General features: G+C 43.3%; 1 protein-coding gene across 2 annotated transcripts in view; it reads left to right on the forward strand.

The window, feature by feature from the left end:
• Tmprss2 (transmembrane serine protease 2) overlaps positions 1 to 14,470 on the forward strand; it is a 44,569-nt gene that overhangs the window by 20,056 nt on the left and 10,043 nt on the right. Inside the window, exons 4-7 of one of the 2 annotated variants that reach the window (XM_013354818.1) lie at positions 6,588 to 6,674; positions 7,345 to 7,479; positions 9,732 to 9,858; positions 11,885 to 11,995. In XM_013354818.1, coding sequence (XP_013210272.1) covers positions 6,588 to 6,674; positions 7,345 to 7,479; positions 9,732 to 9,858; positions 11,885 to 11,995 — 460 coding nt within the window. The remainder of the gene's footprint in view (positions 1 to 6,587; positions 6,675 to 7,344; positions 7,480 to 9,731; positions 9,859 to 11,884; positions 11,996 to 14,470) is intronic. The other variant, XM_026777556.1, reaches the window with a different exon arrangement.

A 14,470-nucleotide genomic window follows, 5' to 3' on the forward strand; every position in this document is an offset into this window, starting at 1 on the left:
CAACATAGCAAAATTACATATAAGAAAACAGTTATCAAGCAAGAACTACAGTTACAACATTTATATCTGCTTTACCCTTTATCACAACCAAGGAAAGCCACAGCTATCCATTCTTCAACTCCATCAAAGACCCCAAAAGGATACAATATTACCTAAGTTAACAGGAAGTACATTGTAAGTAAGTTCCCAAACTCCAGAATTGACAAAGATCTCATTGTCTGGACAGTCACCCAAATTTCCTCTGTAACACTGGAGCATCCATCTTCAGCCTACAGGCCCATAGTATCCAGCAGAGTCTTCCATGAAGAAGGAAATTTCAAAGACAGTTCTGCCTATATTGGCAGTTTGTCACCCATATTTTTCTGTGTCCTAAAGAATGTCTATCAGACTCTTTCATGAAGCAGGAACCCCAAAGGATCGTCCCACCCCTAAGCAAGTTCAGTAGTCATTTCTCTGTGGGTCCTGCCTGTCCAGTTCATACAGCACAGCATCAAGCAGTTCAGGCAAGAACAGTCTCGTGCCCAAATGGCTAACCAATGCCATAAGAATCCTCTTTGGTGCCCATTACTCTCTCAAAGCAGATTGGTACTGCCAGGAGCAGATGTGTCTCATTGTCATGAAAAGTCCTAACTTCTGAAAACATTTTAAATGCTATATTCTGAAGGTCTCTGAAAGATTTGAAGAATACCTAACTGAAATATATTTCTATATATCTAGAAAACTTAACTAACATGACTACAAGCTTGACTATTATAAATGATTATCTATTAACCTATATTTCTTAATTATACATTACATTTTAACGAACTTCACAAACAAAATACCTTAATCAAAAGCAGAAACATACATATAACAAAATTGACCTAAAATTTGTATCAATAGAGCAAGATCCATACCAGTGAAAATCTCTATAACATATCCCCCTTTAAATGTAAACAAACATTTATAAACAATAATTTAGGGAATTTGGGCATAGTTCTCTACAAACTGCTTCTTGCTTTTTTTGTTGGGCGAAGTAATTTTTGGGGACTGTTTATGGAGACCTTTCAGATGGTCCTGGTGCATCAAACTACATTAGGCTGGAATGAATCCACAGTTTCTCATCCTCTGTGGAAACAAAAGAAGAATCTCTTTTCCAAAGCAGCATATCTTTAGACCCATATTTTGAAGTCAAGGCACCTTTAAGATATATATGTTGGTTTAGCTTAGCAGCCTGCACAATGATATATCTCTCTGTACTTAGCTCCATCATAGTCAAAAAAATTAACAGAAAACACAATAATATACATGATCCAGACTTTCTATGTATATTCCATCTTTATGTGGTTTATTTTTCTTACTCTATTACTTTTTCTGCAAGTTTACTCTGTTTTTTTAAAGACTTAGTTGTTGTTTTTTTTTTTAAAAAAACATTTACTTCTTTTTATAACTCTCTATACTCTTTTTCTTCTCTCTCCCAAGCCTAGAGGCCTTTTATGTCTGAATCTGTCTTATTGTGTATCTGAAATTCTTTTCTGTCCTGGCATGCTTTTAAAATGGTAAGCAGCTTGGTCACAGTGGCCCTGGGTGCTGATTCTGCCTCCCTTCACCTTTCAGAATGGCAAAGGCACCATTACTGCCAGCTCTGGAACCATCAGGTAGGAGCTGCGCTCACTACTTTAACTCTAATAAGGAACATGCAACAATAAACCCTTTTTATTTGAGTAATAGCTAAATATGTGATGCAGAGCACTGCACGGCCTGGAATTATCCCTGTGTGTGGCAGTGGAATTCACCATGCTTTCCTACCTGTGCACTCCGAGCAGACCAGATCCCATTGCCTCCTCAGATGAGGGGCACCGAGCTGCAGGCATGGTCTCAGCTACTTTTCGCATAACCCCACAGGAACATATAAGCACCTGGGCCCACAAACCCCATTCAAGTGTCCCATAGCTGAATCTCCCAAAAGAGTTAGAGCCATTTGTGCTGGTAAACCAGGAAGCTGCTGCTTTGAAACTGCATGTTTTTTTTTAATTAATTGATTAATTATTAAATCACTGCTTGGCCTATTAGCTCTTGATTCTTACTGGCTAGCTCTAACATATTAATTTGACCCATTTGTATTAATCTGTATATCGCCACATGGCCTGAAGGGTTGGTGATTGTTTTTTGTAGTACCTTATAATAAACTTCTCAGTAACATGAGTTGGTTTATGTTCCATCTCTGAGACTACAGGAATGTTAATCTGGGTTTTGCATTGCTGCAACAGATCACAGTCCCTTAGATAGACTGCTATATTACCCACATATGGCTTGAGTCTTCCTCTCTGTCCTTCTGGCTCTATGCATTGAACCCATCTCATGTTTTGTTTTACTTGAGATATGGTTTCAATTCCTAGAAATTGAACATCTGCCTCCTGAAGAGGTCAATTTGGATGGCAAGAATCTGGAGTAGTAATATTCACATCTGCACCCATGTCCAATAATCCTTCAATTACAATGTTATTTATTTATACTCTCAGTTTTGGTCTTTGATCATGTATAGAAGTCTGCTAAAATATGTGTTTTCTATTTTCAATTGGATTTTTTGATTCATTCTTCATTTCTATTCTATCATCCAGTGCAATATGAGATTTTACAACAAGCACTGGATTTTTTAATTTTCCTGGAAGGCATGTCCTCCACAGTGACTGAGAATGACTGGGCAACATTAAGCCTGGAGGTCTGTAAGAGGCCCCCCCATGGTAATGGGTTGCCTTTTTTGCCTCTTGGTGATCTACATTCTTTGGTCCAATATCAGCCTTTGCTGCATCTTCTATATAATCCAGAAGATTGAGACCATCTATTTTTGCCATTCCCAGAGGAAACATTATTTCTAGGAATGCCTTGTCTACAATCCCTTCTCAGATGTCCTCTTCTACCACAATTAAAGCATTTGGTATTTTGATATCTATTCATATCTTTGGAAATTGCTTCTTCCACCCAAACCTCAGTATTATAGTCAAATGACCTATCATTGACTATGTGCAGGATTCTTTGGTTCTGATATTACCTTTAAAGACCCAAGTATCTTTTTGCATTCTAAGTTTTCATTTTCAAAAGCCAGGGATTCAATAAGTACTCATCTAACTTTTTCATGTTACCCCTATTTGTACAGCTTTAGTTAATATTTGTAAAAAGCCACTAAAGGTTACTCTTAGGCCTTGCATGACCTTAGTATATGATTCAATTCTTCTTCCTATTCTTGAATCCTGTCTCGTGCATTCAAGGCTGGCATAGGGACAAGATGTGTTCATTTTAAATAGCTTGACTTTAGCCGGGCGGTGGTGGTGCTCACCTTTAATCCCAGCACTTGGGAGGCAGAGGCAGGCAGATCTCTGTGAGTTCGAGACCAGCCTGGTCTACAAGAGCTAGTTCCAGGACAGGCTCCAAAACCACAGAGAAACCCTGTCTCGAAAAACCAAATAAATAAATAAATAAATAGCTTGACCTTGTGGATCAGCATAATAGCCCTCTCCAATAATTAGATATTGGGAAACCTAAAATCCTTTGTCCCTACCTTTCTGTTCTAGGACTTTAGCCTCCTCTCTCCAATATCACTTCCACTGTGACTGCAGCCCATCTTTTAGTACCATTGAGACTAATTGAAGCCAATAAAATATGGAATAACCCTATTATTTGAAGCCCATGTCTTCTTTACCATCTCCCTAACAAATGGTGAATGCATGCCATAAGATACTAATGCTTGCTTTTTTTTTTTTTAGATCTTTCATTCTTATAGGTTTTAATTTACATTCTTTGTTGCATTTTGGCATTGAGTATTTGTTGGCTTTTTAGAGGCAATAACAGAATAAGTAGCTAAAACTCTTAGTAAGTCATCTTTGACTCTGGGAGGTACTGGTGATGCTAAATCCTTTGCCTGTACTTCCTCTCCTTGCTTATCAATTCTGACAAATTCCTCAATCTATTCAAATCTTTTTTGCCACTGTATATGTAATGCTTGAATCTCTTCACCTGTGAATATTTCTAATGATTTCATCAAATCAATTAATTTCTGATTCTCACTTTGCAATATGATTCCAAGGTTTTAAATTTTTCTGTTAATGATATTTTCTCATCCTTAGATATTATTTAGATGGCATGCAGATTGTCTTCCTGGAGGGACTTCTATCTGCTAGCTTATCATAACTTTTAAACAGATTTGAATTGTCATTTTCAACAGTATGAATCCTTTTAGATAATCTCTCAGTATCCTTTTGTAAAGTTTCATAACCTATTGGCATGGATTGAATTTTGCCTGTCAAATTAAGGTTATCATTTTCAATTGTATAAATTCTTTCAGCTAAAGACTGTATCCATCCTAAAAGTTTCTCATTCTTGACTCTGTTATCAAACCATTTCTTTAAGGATATAATATGAAGAGCAAAACTAATAGCTGCCATGATCACAAAAATATGTGTACAAGGTAACTCAGATAGCTCTTGGCAGAATTCCATCCATAGTAGAAACAAAAGGGTTCTTAAATTCCTGGATGATGATATTGTCTGCAATTATCTTGGGGTTGGTTTAAAATTTTTAAATTTATTTATATTTATTTACTAATCAAATAAACTTCCCTCCATTATAATTTTCAGAAAATTATTGTAGGAGTAATAATCTTGATTGGCCAGCAGCTGTCTTAGTTATGGCAGGAAGGCAGGTCCTAGATCAGTACCTAAATTACCTGAGGCTTAATTACTAACAAATTTAGTTAATTTCTTAAGAGCAGCACATCTGCATATGGAGGTTTGAGTTGGGCAGACTATCCAGGAACCTAGAGCTTGCAGGCAGTTGTGAGCTGCGAGGTTACTGGCTGAAGCTTGGGCCAGGCATTCTCGGATCCAAACTGCGAACACAAATCTATATCCAGGAGCAGGATTAGAGCCCCTGTTACCGGAGTCAGAGCTCGGCCTGATCAGAGAAGGCTGGCAGAAGCGAGAGAAGCCACGGAAGAGTTGTGGCAGAAAACCCAGGGTGGCAGTAACTCAGCCGCTTAGTAGGTGGGACGAAGTCAGGCGGGCGCAGGCTGGTGTGAAATTGCTAAGCTGCTGTGGGCCAGCCCAGCCAAAACTTGCACAGCTGTGTGCCAGAGGGGTAGTCCAGCTGTGTGGGGTGGAAGAAAGCCATGGGGGCCTGGGCAGGGGCCTGGCAGTGGCGTGGATTCAGACCACGCAGGCGCCAATTTGTTGGCATACGAATAAGTTCCACAATAGCCTGGAATGGAGTATAACAAAGGTTTGTTTATCTGGGGATAAACTCACAGAGTAACAATCTGCAGTTCTCTCCATGCGCTGAGAACTGGAACTGAATCCAGCAGCCAAGAGGCCCATGCATGCTTTTCATCTTCATTTATAGTACATGAGACCATGCCCAAATTGGGCTGGTATCTTAAAGGCTATTGACTGATTGACTGAAGGAGTTCCACAACAAAGGATAGGAGTTCTGCCTAGAGCACCCCCTGGCAGCCCCAGGATACTTTGGGGGGACAACATTATGTGACTCAAACTTGCAGTTGCTAAAATGAGGCAACTCTCTTCTTGGAGCTGGTTTTTATGTGCACATTGGCCTATTTTCAGACCCTTCCTGTGGTGTCCTGTGGTATTTTAAGAGCTTGGCTTTGCTGGACTTCATTTCAAACTGTAGGTTCAGTTTCCATTTCCCCAAGCATGTGTTTTGCACTAGAGAAGGATCAAGAAGTCAGGTGGTGGTGGCACATTTAATCCCAGCACTTGGGAGGCAGAGGCAAGTGGATATCTGTGAGTTTGAGGTCAACCTGGTCTACAAGAGCTAGTTCCAGGACAGGCTCCAAAGCTACAGTAAAACCCTGTCTCTAAAATGCAAACAAAACAAAACAAAAACAAAAAAACCAAAAAAAAAAAAAAAGAAATGTGTGTGGAATATCTCAGTGGTAGAGCACTTGTGTAGCATAAGTGAAACCCTGAGTTTTATCTGTAGCAGCAAAAAAAAAAAAAGGAAAAAAACAAATGAATAAATTAGTTTTTATTCTTTCCTAATGTATCTAAATGGCCCCACGTACAGTAGCTTAACTAGGACTTTTGACTTCATGATGGTGTGGAAGTGTACTCATAAAATCATTCTACTTTTTAGTTTCAGTGTGGTATTCTATGGGGTGCATGAGAAATCCAGCACCTTATTATATGAACAGACATCTATCTGGGTGATTTTCCCAGCTATAGGAAATGTAAGAATTCTAAGCAAGTTTTAATGTGCCCACGTTAAGATGGACTGTTGGTTATGTGTAGCAAGTGTATTTTGGACTTGGACTTTTAATCTCTTTCCCCTCCTGCTTCTCCTCCTCTTTTTTGGTATTTTGGGATAGGAACACATGTATTTTAGGCTGGTATTAAATTCCCTCACCTCTCCTGCTCATCTCCCCAACTACTGGGATTATAGACAGACGTGCATTTATGCTCAGTTTGACTTGTGTTATTTTTCAAGTTGAATGACTCCGTGGTAACTCTGTGGGATACTGAGGAGCATCAACACTTGATGCATGGTGGAAGGACGTCTTCTCACAGCACTGACCTGAGCATCTCTCTCTTCTGCAGAAACCAAGAAGTCGCTGTGTGTTGCCCTTGCCCTGGGCACTGTCCTTGTGGGTGCTGCTGTAGCTATTGTTTTGCTTTGGCGGTTCTGTAAGTTTTGGGCTGGGTGCTGCCACTGTGTGCATGGCTATGACTATGACCCTGCTCCCCAGGCTGAAGGAGTCACCTGATGCCTCCCAATTAGGTTTTTTCCTTCTGGACAAGGCAGCCCTTTCCTCCATGTACCCATGAATCTGTGCTTTGCTTTCACTATCCTGTGGCTTGGGAAATCCTAGAAATCCTAAACTAGTTCTCCCATCCAAGTACCAACCATGCTGTACCCTGCTGACTACGGAGAGCGAATGAAATGGGGCATGTTTAAGGAGGCATAGCCATAGCCTGACCCTTGTACATCACTGCACAACTGTGGTATCCTTGGCTGCCAGTCCCCTTCCTATGCCACATCTTGTAACTGAAGCCTTTTTAAGTGGCCTGGAGTGATTCAGACTCATGTGCACCCAGTGGACCACTGAAGCCCATGAGATGACAAAGAGGAGGAAGCGTGAGGGCTCCCCTTACCCAAGCACCCTTCCCATTGGCTCTGCAGGAGAGTGCCCAGACCTAGCTCCATGTGTGTGTAGGTGGCAATGATATATCCCTTTCTTATGAGGAGGCAGTTTCTTCTATTCACTGGGCTTGAGAATGGATGGCAAGCTTTTTATGGGCTCTACAGTTTCTTGGATGCTCAGCCTGATGAGTCTCCCGCCCTTTCTTCCTTTAGTTCCAGAGCATAGCAAGTGCTCTACATCTGAGATGGAGTGTGGGACTTCGGGTACCTGCATCAGCTCTTCTCTACGGTGCGACGGGATCTCACACTGCCCCAATGAGGAAGATGAGAACCGGTGTGGTGAGTTTGGTGAGGAAGCACTGGGCTTGCTACGTCCGCCATATAGCAGCAGCTGGGGGACAGCCAAGCAGGGTTCTGTTCAGCCCACTGATACGTCTTAGCATCCCTACACTCAGAATTGTGTTCCTGGCCCTGAAACACACAGAGTGATGGGGAGGTGACAAAGTCAGAAAGGACTCAGTCAGGATGGCAGTTCAAGCAAGCAGGCTGTTGAAGATACAAGGTTGGTGTGCACTATGTATTCATCACGCATATATGAACAATCCCCACCACCACACATACACACACACACACACACACACACACACACACACACACACAAACTGCAGTGTTTCCACCTGTTTACCATACCTCCTTGGATGGCCGCTTTGAAAATTCTTTGCAAAGATGTCATTTCATTTTTCATGGGAGTCTGAGCACAACTCCCTTGTCCACAGGGCTCATGGCTGAGCAGCCCACCTGTGTTGACATGCTGCTATGACCAGTCACTTCCTGGTGGTCAATCCCATTCTTGTACCCAGGATGCAATGCTTAGGTTGTGAGTGGATAGGTAGAATACCTTCTTAGGATCTGAGCTGCTGGGAAGACATTTCTGTGCTCAAGATTTGGGTTTGTACAGTTTGCAGAGTTTTTATATGGAAGGGGCAAATGACCTGGTATGATATGTGCCCTGTATAGATGAGAATAACTTACTTTCATCCTTTTAAATGTAACATGTTTAAGAATATGCATGGAGCATTCCCAAGAGTAGGGCATATACAAGCATGCACTTGCCCAAGTGTCAGAACCCACCAGTTCCTGTTTGACATCTTTGAGTCTTTCTCAAAACTGTCAAGAAAAAACCCTGAAGACTGTGGTATGACTGTGGTCACTAGCCCCGTGGTAAGTGCTTGAGAGTCATTGGCAGCTAATCCTGTGTTCTCACCACAGACGAGAGAAAGGACCTAGTAAGAAGGAGGGAGGTGAGCACACACAATTGTTAGTGGCGATGTTTCATGATGGACACCACAAACATATACATTCACTTATTATTTATAGCTCTGAAAGACTTAGGAAAAAAATACTAACACTTAAAAATATCTTCCTGGGACCTGTTTCTATGATGTTGCCTCCCTCTTGCTCCTTCTCAGTGTTGGAGAACAGACGGGAGGGAAGACAGCCACCATGCGGGCAGTTCCATCACTAACTGTGGAAGCATATAGTCTGAGCTACGTTTAAACACTTTAATTTTGAACGCACTCGTAGACCTGCAGAGAAAGGCCACTCTGACTCCAGCAATCACCTGGGCACTAACACACACCGATCACTGGACCTCTTCCCTGAGAGCCAGAGCCACGAATTTGTGTTGAATTTTATTTTTCCCTGGTGTGACCTTATGGGTTTGACAAAGACTCAGCAGTGACTGTGTGTCTACATCCAGATGCCCTGCCCTAAACATCCTGTGCCCTGCACATTCCTCTGCCTGCGGTGTCTCCTCTCAGCCTCAGGTCTTTGACTACCTCCATAGCTTAGTTTTTCCAGAATGTTCTGGAGTGTGTGTTCTGGAAGTTGCATACTTTTCAGATTGGCTTCATTCTTTCTGCACTATGTAGTTGGGATTTTCATGGCTTTGTGGTTTCTCCTGGGTAATGAGTGATATCCTATTGCCTAACATGTAGCAATGTGTGTATACCACATAAGTGTAATGTCACAGAAGGCAGGAATAAGGACGTTAGATCTCCTGGAACTACAATTACAGGCTGTTCTGAGCTGACCAACATGGGTGCTGAACTTGGGTTCTCTACAAGAGCAGTATGTGCTCTTAGTGGCCGAGTCATCTCTCCAGGCCTTGGGTTTTCTAGTCTGGACTCCTCATATGCTTGGAGTCGTCCGATCTGTTGGCTGCTGTGACTTCCTTTCACTTTGTGTCATGCCTCTAAGACCCCTTTTGTGTGTGGCTTCTGTCAGAGCTTCATTCCTTGTGGCTTCTGTCAGGGCTTCATTCCCATTGACAACTGAATGACTTTCCACCATGTTGCTTGGCTATGGCATCCAAAGATGGTCACTAATGGGCTGTGGGCCATTTCCATTCAGAATTCTTTTAAAATGATTTCTATCAGGGAAACAGGGGTTCACGGTCCTGTGTGCACAACCATGGCCTTAGGAAGAAGCTGGGAGCGTGTGCATAGACAGCGTGTGCATAGACAGTGTGGGGCTGGACAGCGTCTGGAAGATGTGGACTGAGAGTCAAGAACTTATGAGCTCTCTTTCTCCCTGAGCAGTTCGCCTCTATGGACCAAGCTTTACTCTCCAGGTTTACTCATCTCAGAGGAAAGCCTGGTATCCCGTGTGCCAGGATGACTGGAATGAGAGCTACGGGAGGGCAGCCTGTAAGGAAATGGGCTACAAGTAAGTATGGTGCCTTCCATCACGACGGCACTGGCAGCAGGCAGATCATTTCTCCAACTCTGTATGTGCTGGGCACTGGATGCCGTAGACACTCGTTACCCTCCAAAAGCTGATCCTACAACCAAGGGCAACCTTAGCCTAGGCTCACTGCCACTTGTCCTGCGATCTTTCCTGGCTACTGGGAATGCCCATGCAGTGCTGGAGTCCCAGGATGAGGGACGTTAGACAAAGGCAATGGTCATTTTCTGTCCCTGGAACTTTTCAGATGAGCTGAGTCTTTGCTCTGGTCACTGTAGGCAGGAGCCACTGAAGGCTCTGGGTGTGGAAGAGACCTGAGCAGAACCACACTTAAGAATTCTTTTCTGCCAACTGGTAATGGTTGCACAACTTTAATCCCAGCACTCAGGAGGCAGAGACAGTTAGATCTCTGTGACTGAGGCCAGCCTGGTCTACAAGAGTGAGTTCTAGGACAGCAAGGGCTACACTGAGAAACCCTGTCTCAAATAACCAAAGAAGAAAGAATTCGTTTCTGTGTGCAGCAACCAGGGTTGAGAAGGAATAATTCCCGCCATCCCTTCCCGGCCAGGGCCTCCAGCATTGCCCAGCTTCTTCTGCTATAACAAAACACTTGAGGCTGGGTACTTTGTAAGGAATGGGGGTTTATTTTAGCCCACTATTCCGGAGGAAATCAAAGATCTCGTGTCGGCTTCTGGTGAAGGCCTTGTACTGTTTCACCTCACGGTAGAAAAGAGCCGATGAGCACATGTCAGGCGGGTATTGAGGGGACCAGATCTGCTGTAACAACATGGAGAGACTTAAATCAACCCCTTAGAAAGGCATTGATCCCTTTATGAGAGACGAGTTGCTGTGACACAAGGTTACTTAAAGTTCCTATTGCCTCTCAACACTGCTGCATCAGAGCCCTGTCTCAGTGTGGAGCTAGAGCAGGTGAACCACATCCAAACTACGGCTCTCACGAAGCCTGGCAAGCCTCAGGACTGGGAAGAGAGTTATGATTCTAATGGGGATTTCTCTTCCATGGGGCAGTTGTGAGGTCCTATACACACTAGGGCATTCTATTTGCCAGTTCTCAAAGGTGAATTGCTATTTGAAATGAAAAGTTGACATCTCGGCTAACAAGACACTTCAAAATGCCACCATATGGGGCTGGGGAAACGGCTCAGTGGGTAAAGTGCTCACCACAAAAGCATGTGGACCTCAGGTTGATCCCCAGCACCCCCATAAAGGCTTGCATGAAGGCAAACTGTAATCTCAGTGATGGAGAGGCAGAGACGGGAGGATCTCTGGGGCTTGCTGGCCAGCCAGCCTAGCTGAATTGATGATGTCCAGGTCCCGTTGGAGAGTCAAGACTCAAAACACAAGAGGAGAAGAGGCCAGAAAGCTGATTTAGCAGTTAAGAGCACTGGCTCTCCTTCCAGAGAGTCTGAGTTCAGTCCCCAGCACCCACATAGGGGTTCACAACCATCTGTAACTCCAGTTCCAGGGGACCCAGTGCCCTCACCTGGCCTCTGAGAGCACTAGGCTTATGTTTGATGCACAGACATACGTGCAGGCAGACACACATAATAATAATAATAAATAATAAACACAAGGTGGAGAGTAATTGAGGGAGATGCTCAGGGTTGACTTTGGTCTCCACATGCTCACATATATCTTGTGTACACAGAGACACCTCCAGGTCCAGAACCAGTGGGGATTTTATAACAAGGTGGAATAACAACTGTACATTTTATTAGACGGTGTGTAATTGGGCATCCTTAGCAGCCCGTTGTCCTGGCTAACTCTGTGTCTGAAACACATTTGATGGAAGACCCTGACTTTACAAGTCAAGGTTTCTGGAGTTCACACAGATGGATGAATCTGAACTTGGGTTTTGTTTTCTGGAGCATCCAGGTGTTCTTCTATTGTAGCCATGCTCTCAGGTTGGCTTTGTGATGTGGGGCATACCCTGTGAGCGCATATGCTTAAACCACCATTTTCAGTAAGATTTTTCTGTCATCTCCAGGGACAGTTTTTATCGTAGTGAAGGAATACAAGACATCGTCGGGACAAGAAGCTTTATGAAGCTGAACATAAGCGCGGGCAACATCGACCTTTATAAAAAGCTCTACTACAGGTACGGAGGGCTCCTTTGATTTGCAGAATTTGAGAAGGATGAGGAGATCCCATAGATGCTGCCTTCCTGAGTCGAATTCTCTAGACTGTATTCTGGGTGGTGGTGGTGGATAAGCTTCACACTGGTAGAGTTAGAGACAGGACCTGCACAGCAACCTTGGCTTCATTCTAGCAACTATCTGGGACTTACATACCATTTTGCCATTTTGGTTTTGATCTCTACTGTCTGCCAGACTGTTGTGGCTGTTTATTTGTTTACTGGGAGAGGAAGTATGTCTACTGTGCTAGGGTTTATGCTAGTTAGCTTTTTGTCCCTTTGTAGAGAAAAGGGTTTTATTTTTGTTTTTGTTGACTCATGCTTTTAGAGATTCAAGTTGCTTATAGCATGACACAACTCTAGCAGGGTCCCAGGGTCACATCTCACCGTGGCAACAACACTAAGTAAGCCCTGTATGGCCTCTCTCCTTCTCCTTATGAGGCCACCAGGATTCTGTCACAGAGACTCCTCCATCCAAAGACAATTTCACATCACAGTTGCCTCGATCAAGTCTCTGCTCTCTCAGTACCCAGAACATAGACTCTGGGACTTATTTCTGGCATCAGCTCAGAGAGTAAAACTGCATGGCACTTTGGGCACTAGGAGTGCACGAGATTTTTCTGGCCCTTGACTTCAGCCCATGGCTGGCAGTGAGAGGATGACATGGGGTGGTGTTCTGGGCCCTGATGCAAGTTTCTAGTTCAATAAACATTTGTTGTACCCAAGCCACAGGTCATAGGGCTGATGGCTGAGCAGCTGGGAGTTTGGAGGGGGACGCAGACTGCCATCATTTATGTATATGTTTACAGGGTCATTGCTCTTCTCCAGGTGCTTTTGATGTTGTGCAGAGACTTCCCAGGGTCTCATTGCTCATCTCTAGGTGGCTCAGGTGTTTCTAGGGCCAGCTGTCAGGAACTACATGTCAGGGCTGGAGAACTATCACTCACTCTACCTCTACTGAGTTGCTTGCCTTCCTGGTGACTACCAGTCAGGATGTCCTGCCTTAGGCTGGCTGTCCCTGGGAATGTAGCAGGGCTGACCAGGCTGGAGAGCAGTGTCTGACAAGGTCTACTATCCAGACAGCAGGGCTTACCATAGGCGGCAGGGGTTTTCTGTGAATTGAATGGCTCTTTGTCTTCTGGAAGGACTCTGGCCTAGGATTTTGCCTAGCTGGCAAGTGCGGAAGGGAGGAGAGAGGAGGTATAGGCTGCTGTTGCAGAAGGGATCACAGCAGGGAAGGAGTAAACTCAGCTCACCATCCTAGGTGAGGGCCTTCACACTTCCAGAGGTGGCTGGCAGGAAGGGTATTGTATAGTATTGGGTTCCTTAAATTGTGACTCCTTTACACCTGAGAAAATTTTATGTGACCCAGGTATATAGAACCATTGACCAAGGTTTCTGTTCCACCAGGTCCCATAGCCGTTTAGTCCCAAAGAAATCACACAGAGGTCTACATTAATTATAAACTGATTGGCCTAGGAGCTCAGGCTTCTTATTAACGTTATAACTTATATTACCCCATAATTCTTGTCTGTGTTAGCCACCTGGCTTGGTACCTTTTTCAGCGAGGCGGTCACATCTTGCTTCCTCTGTGTCTGGGTGATGACTACAGACTGACTGTTTCCTCTTCCCCAAATTTTTGTTGCCCCACCTATACTTCCTGCCTGGTTACTGACCAATCAGTGTTTATTTAAAATACAAGTGACAGGGTACACAAGTCCCGCAGCCCCTCCATTTTTTTTAAAAAAAAAAAACATAAACTCTGAATCTAATCTCCTTTGTTTAGCTTTTCTACTGATCATTTTCCATAACAACTTGTAAACAACATTCTAAACAAAGGCAAACATTTATAATCCATTTTTTGGGAATGTGGGTATAGCTTTCCAGGCTACTTCCTGCTGATTGGGGGTGCTGATAACCTTATGGGGACCTAAAGAAAATTTAGAATTATGATCAAGTCCTGACTGGAGTATCCTGTAAGGCTTGATCATCTCAGGCAGCAGTCTTTGAACTGTTCTGGATGCAGAACTCAGACATCTGGGCCATCTGTTCCTATTAGAGATTTCTTATGGGGGTCTTCCTTGGTCAAACCTGATTTTTCTTAATGCAGAATGAACCCACAGTCCCTCATTTCCTGTGGAAACAAAAGCAAAACCTCTTCTCCACAGTAACATACCTTTTGACTTATATTTTAAAGTAAAAGTATTTTCAAAATATATATGTTGGCTTAATCCAGCAGCATTTATAGTCAAATTTCTTGTGGCAGCTTTTGTTCCTTCCTCAGCCATCAAACAATTTAAAGACAACACAATAACATACAGTATCCAGACTCTCTGTGTATTTTTCATCTTTACATGGCTTTATTTTAACCTCTATTTCTTTTATTTTTAATTGTTGGCTTTCTGAGACAAGGTTTCTCTGTGTATCTTTGGCTGTCCT

The sequence above is a fragment of the Microtus ochrogaster genome, unplaced genomic scaffold (genome assembly GCF_000317375.1).
Source record: "Microtus ochrogaster isolate Prairie Vole_2 unplaced genomic scaffold, MicOch1.0 UNK72, whole genome shotgun sequence".
Lineage (NCBI taxonomy): Eukaryota > Metazoa > Chordata > Mammalia > Rodentia > Cricetidae > Microtus > Microtus ochrogaster.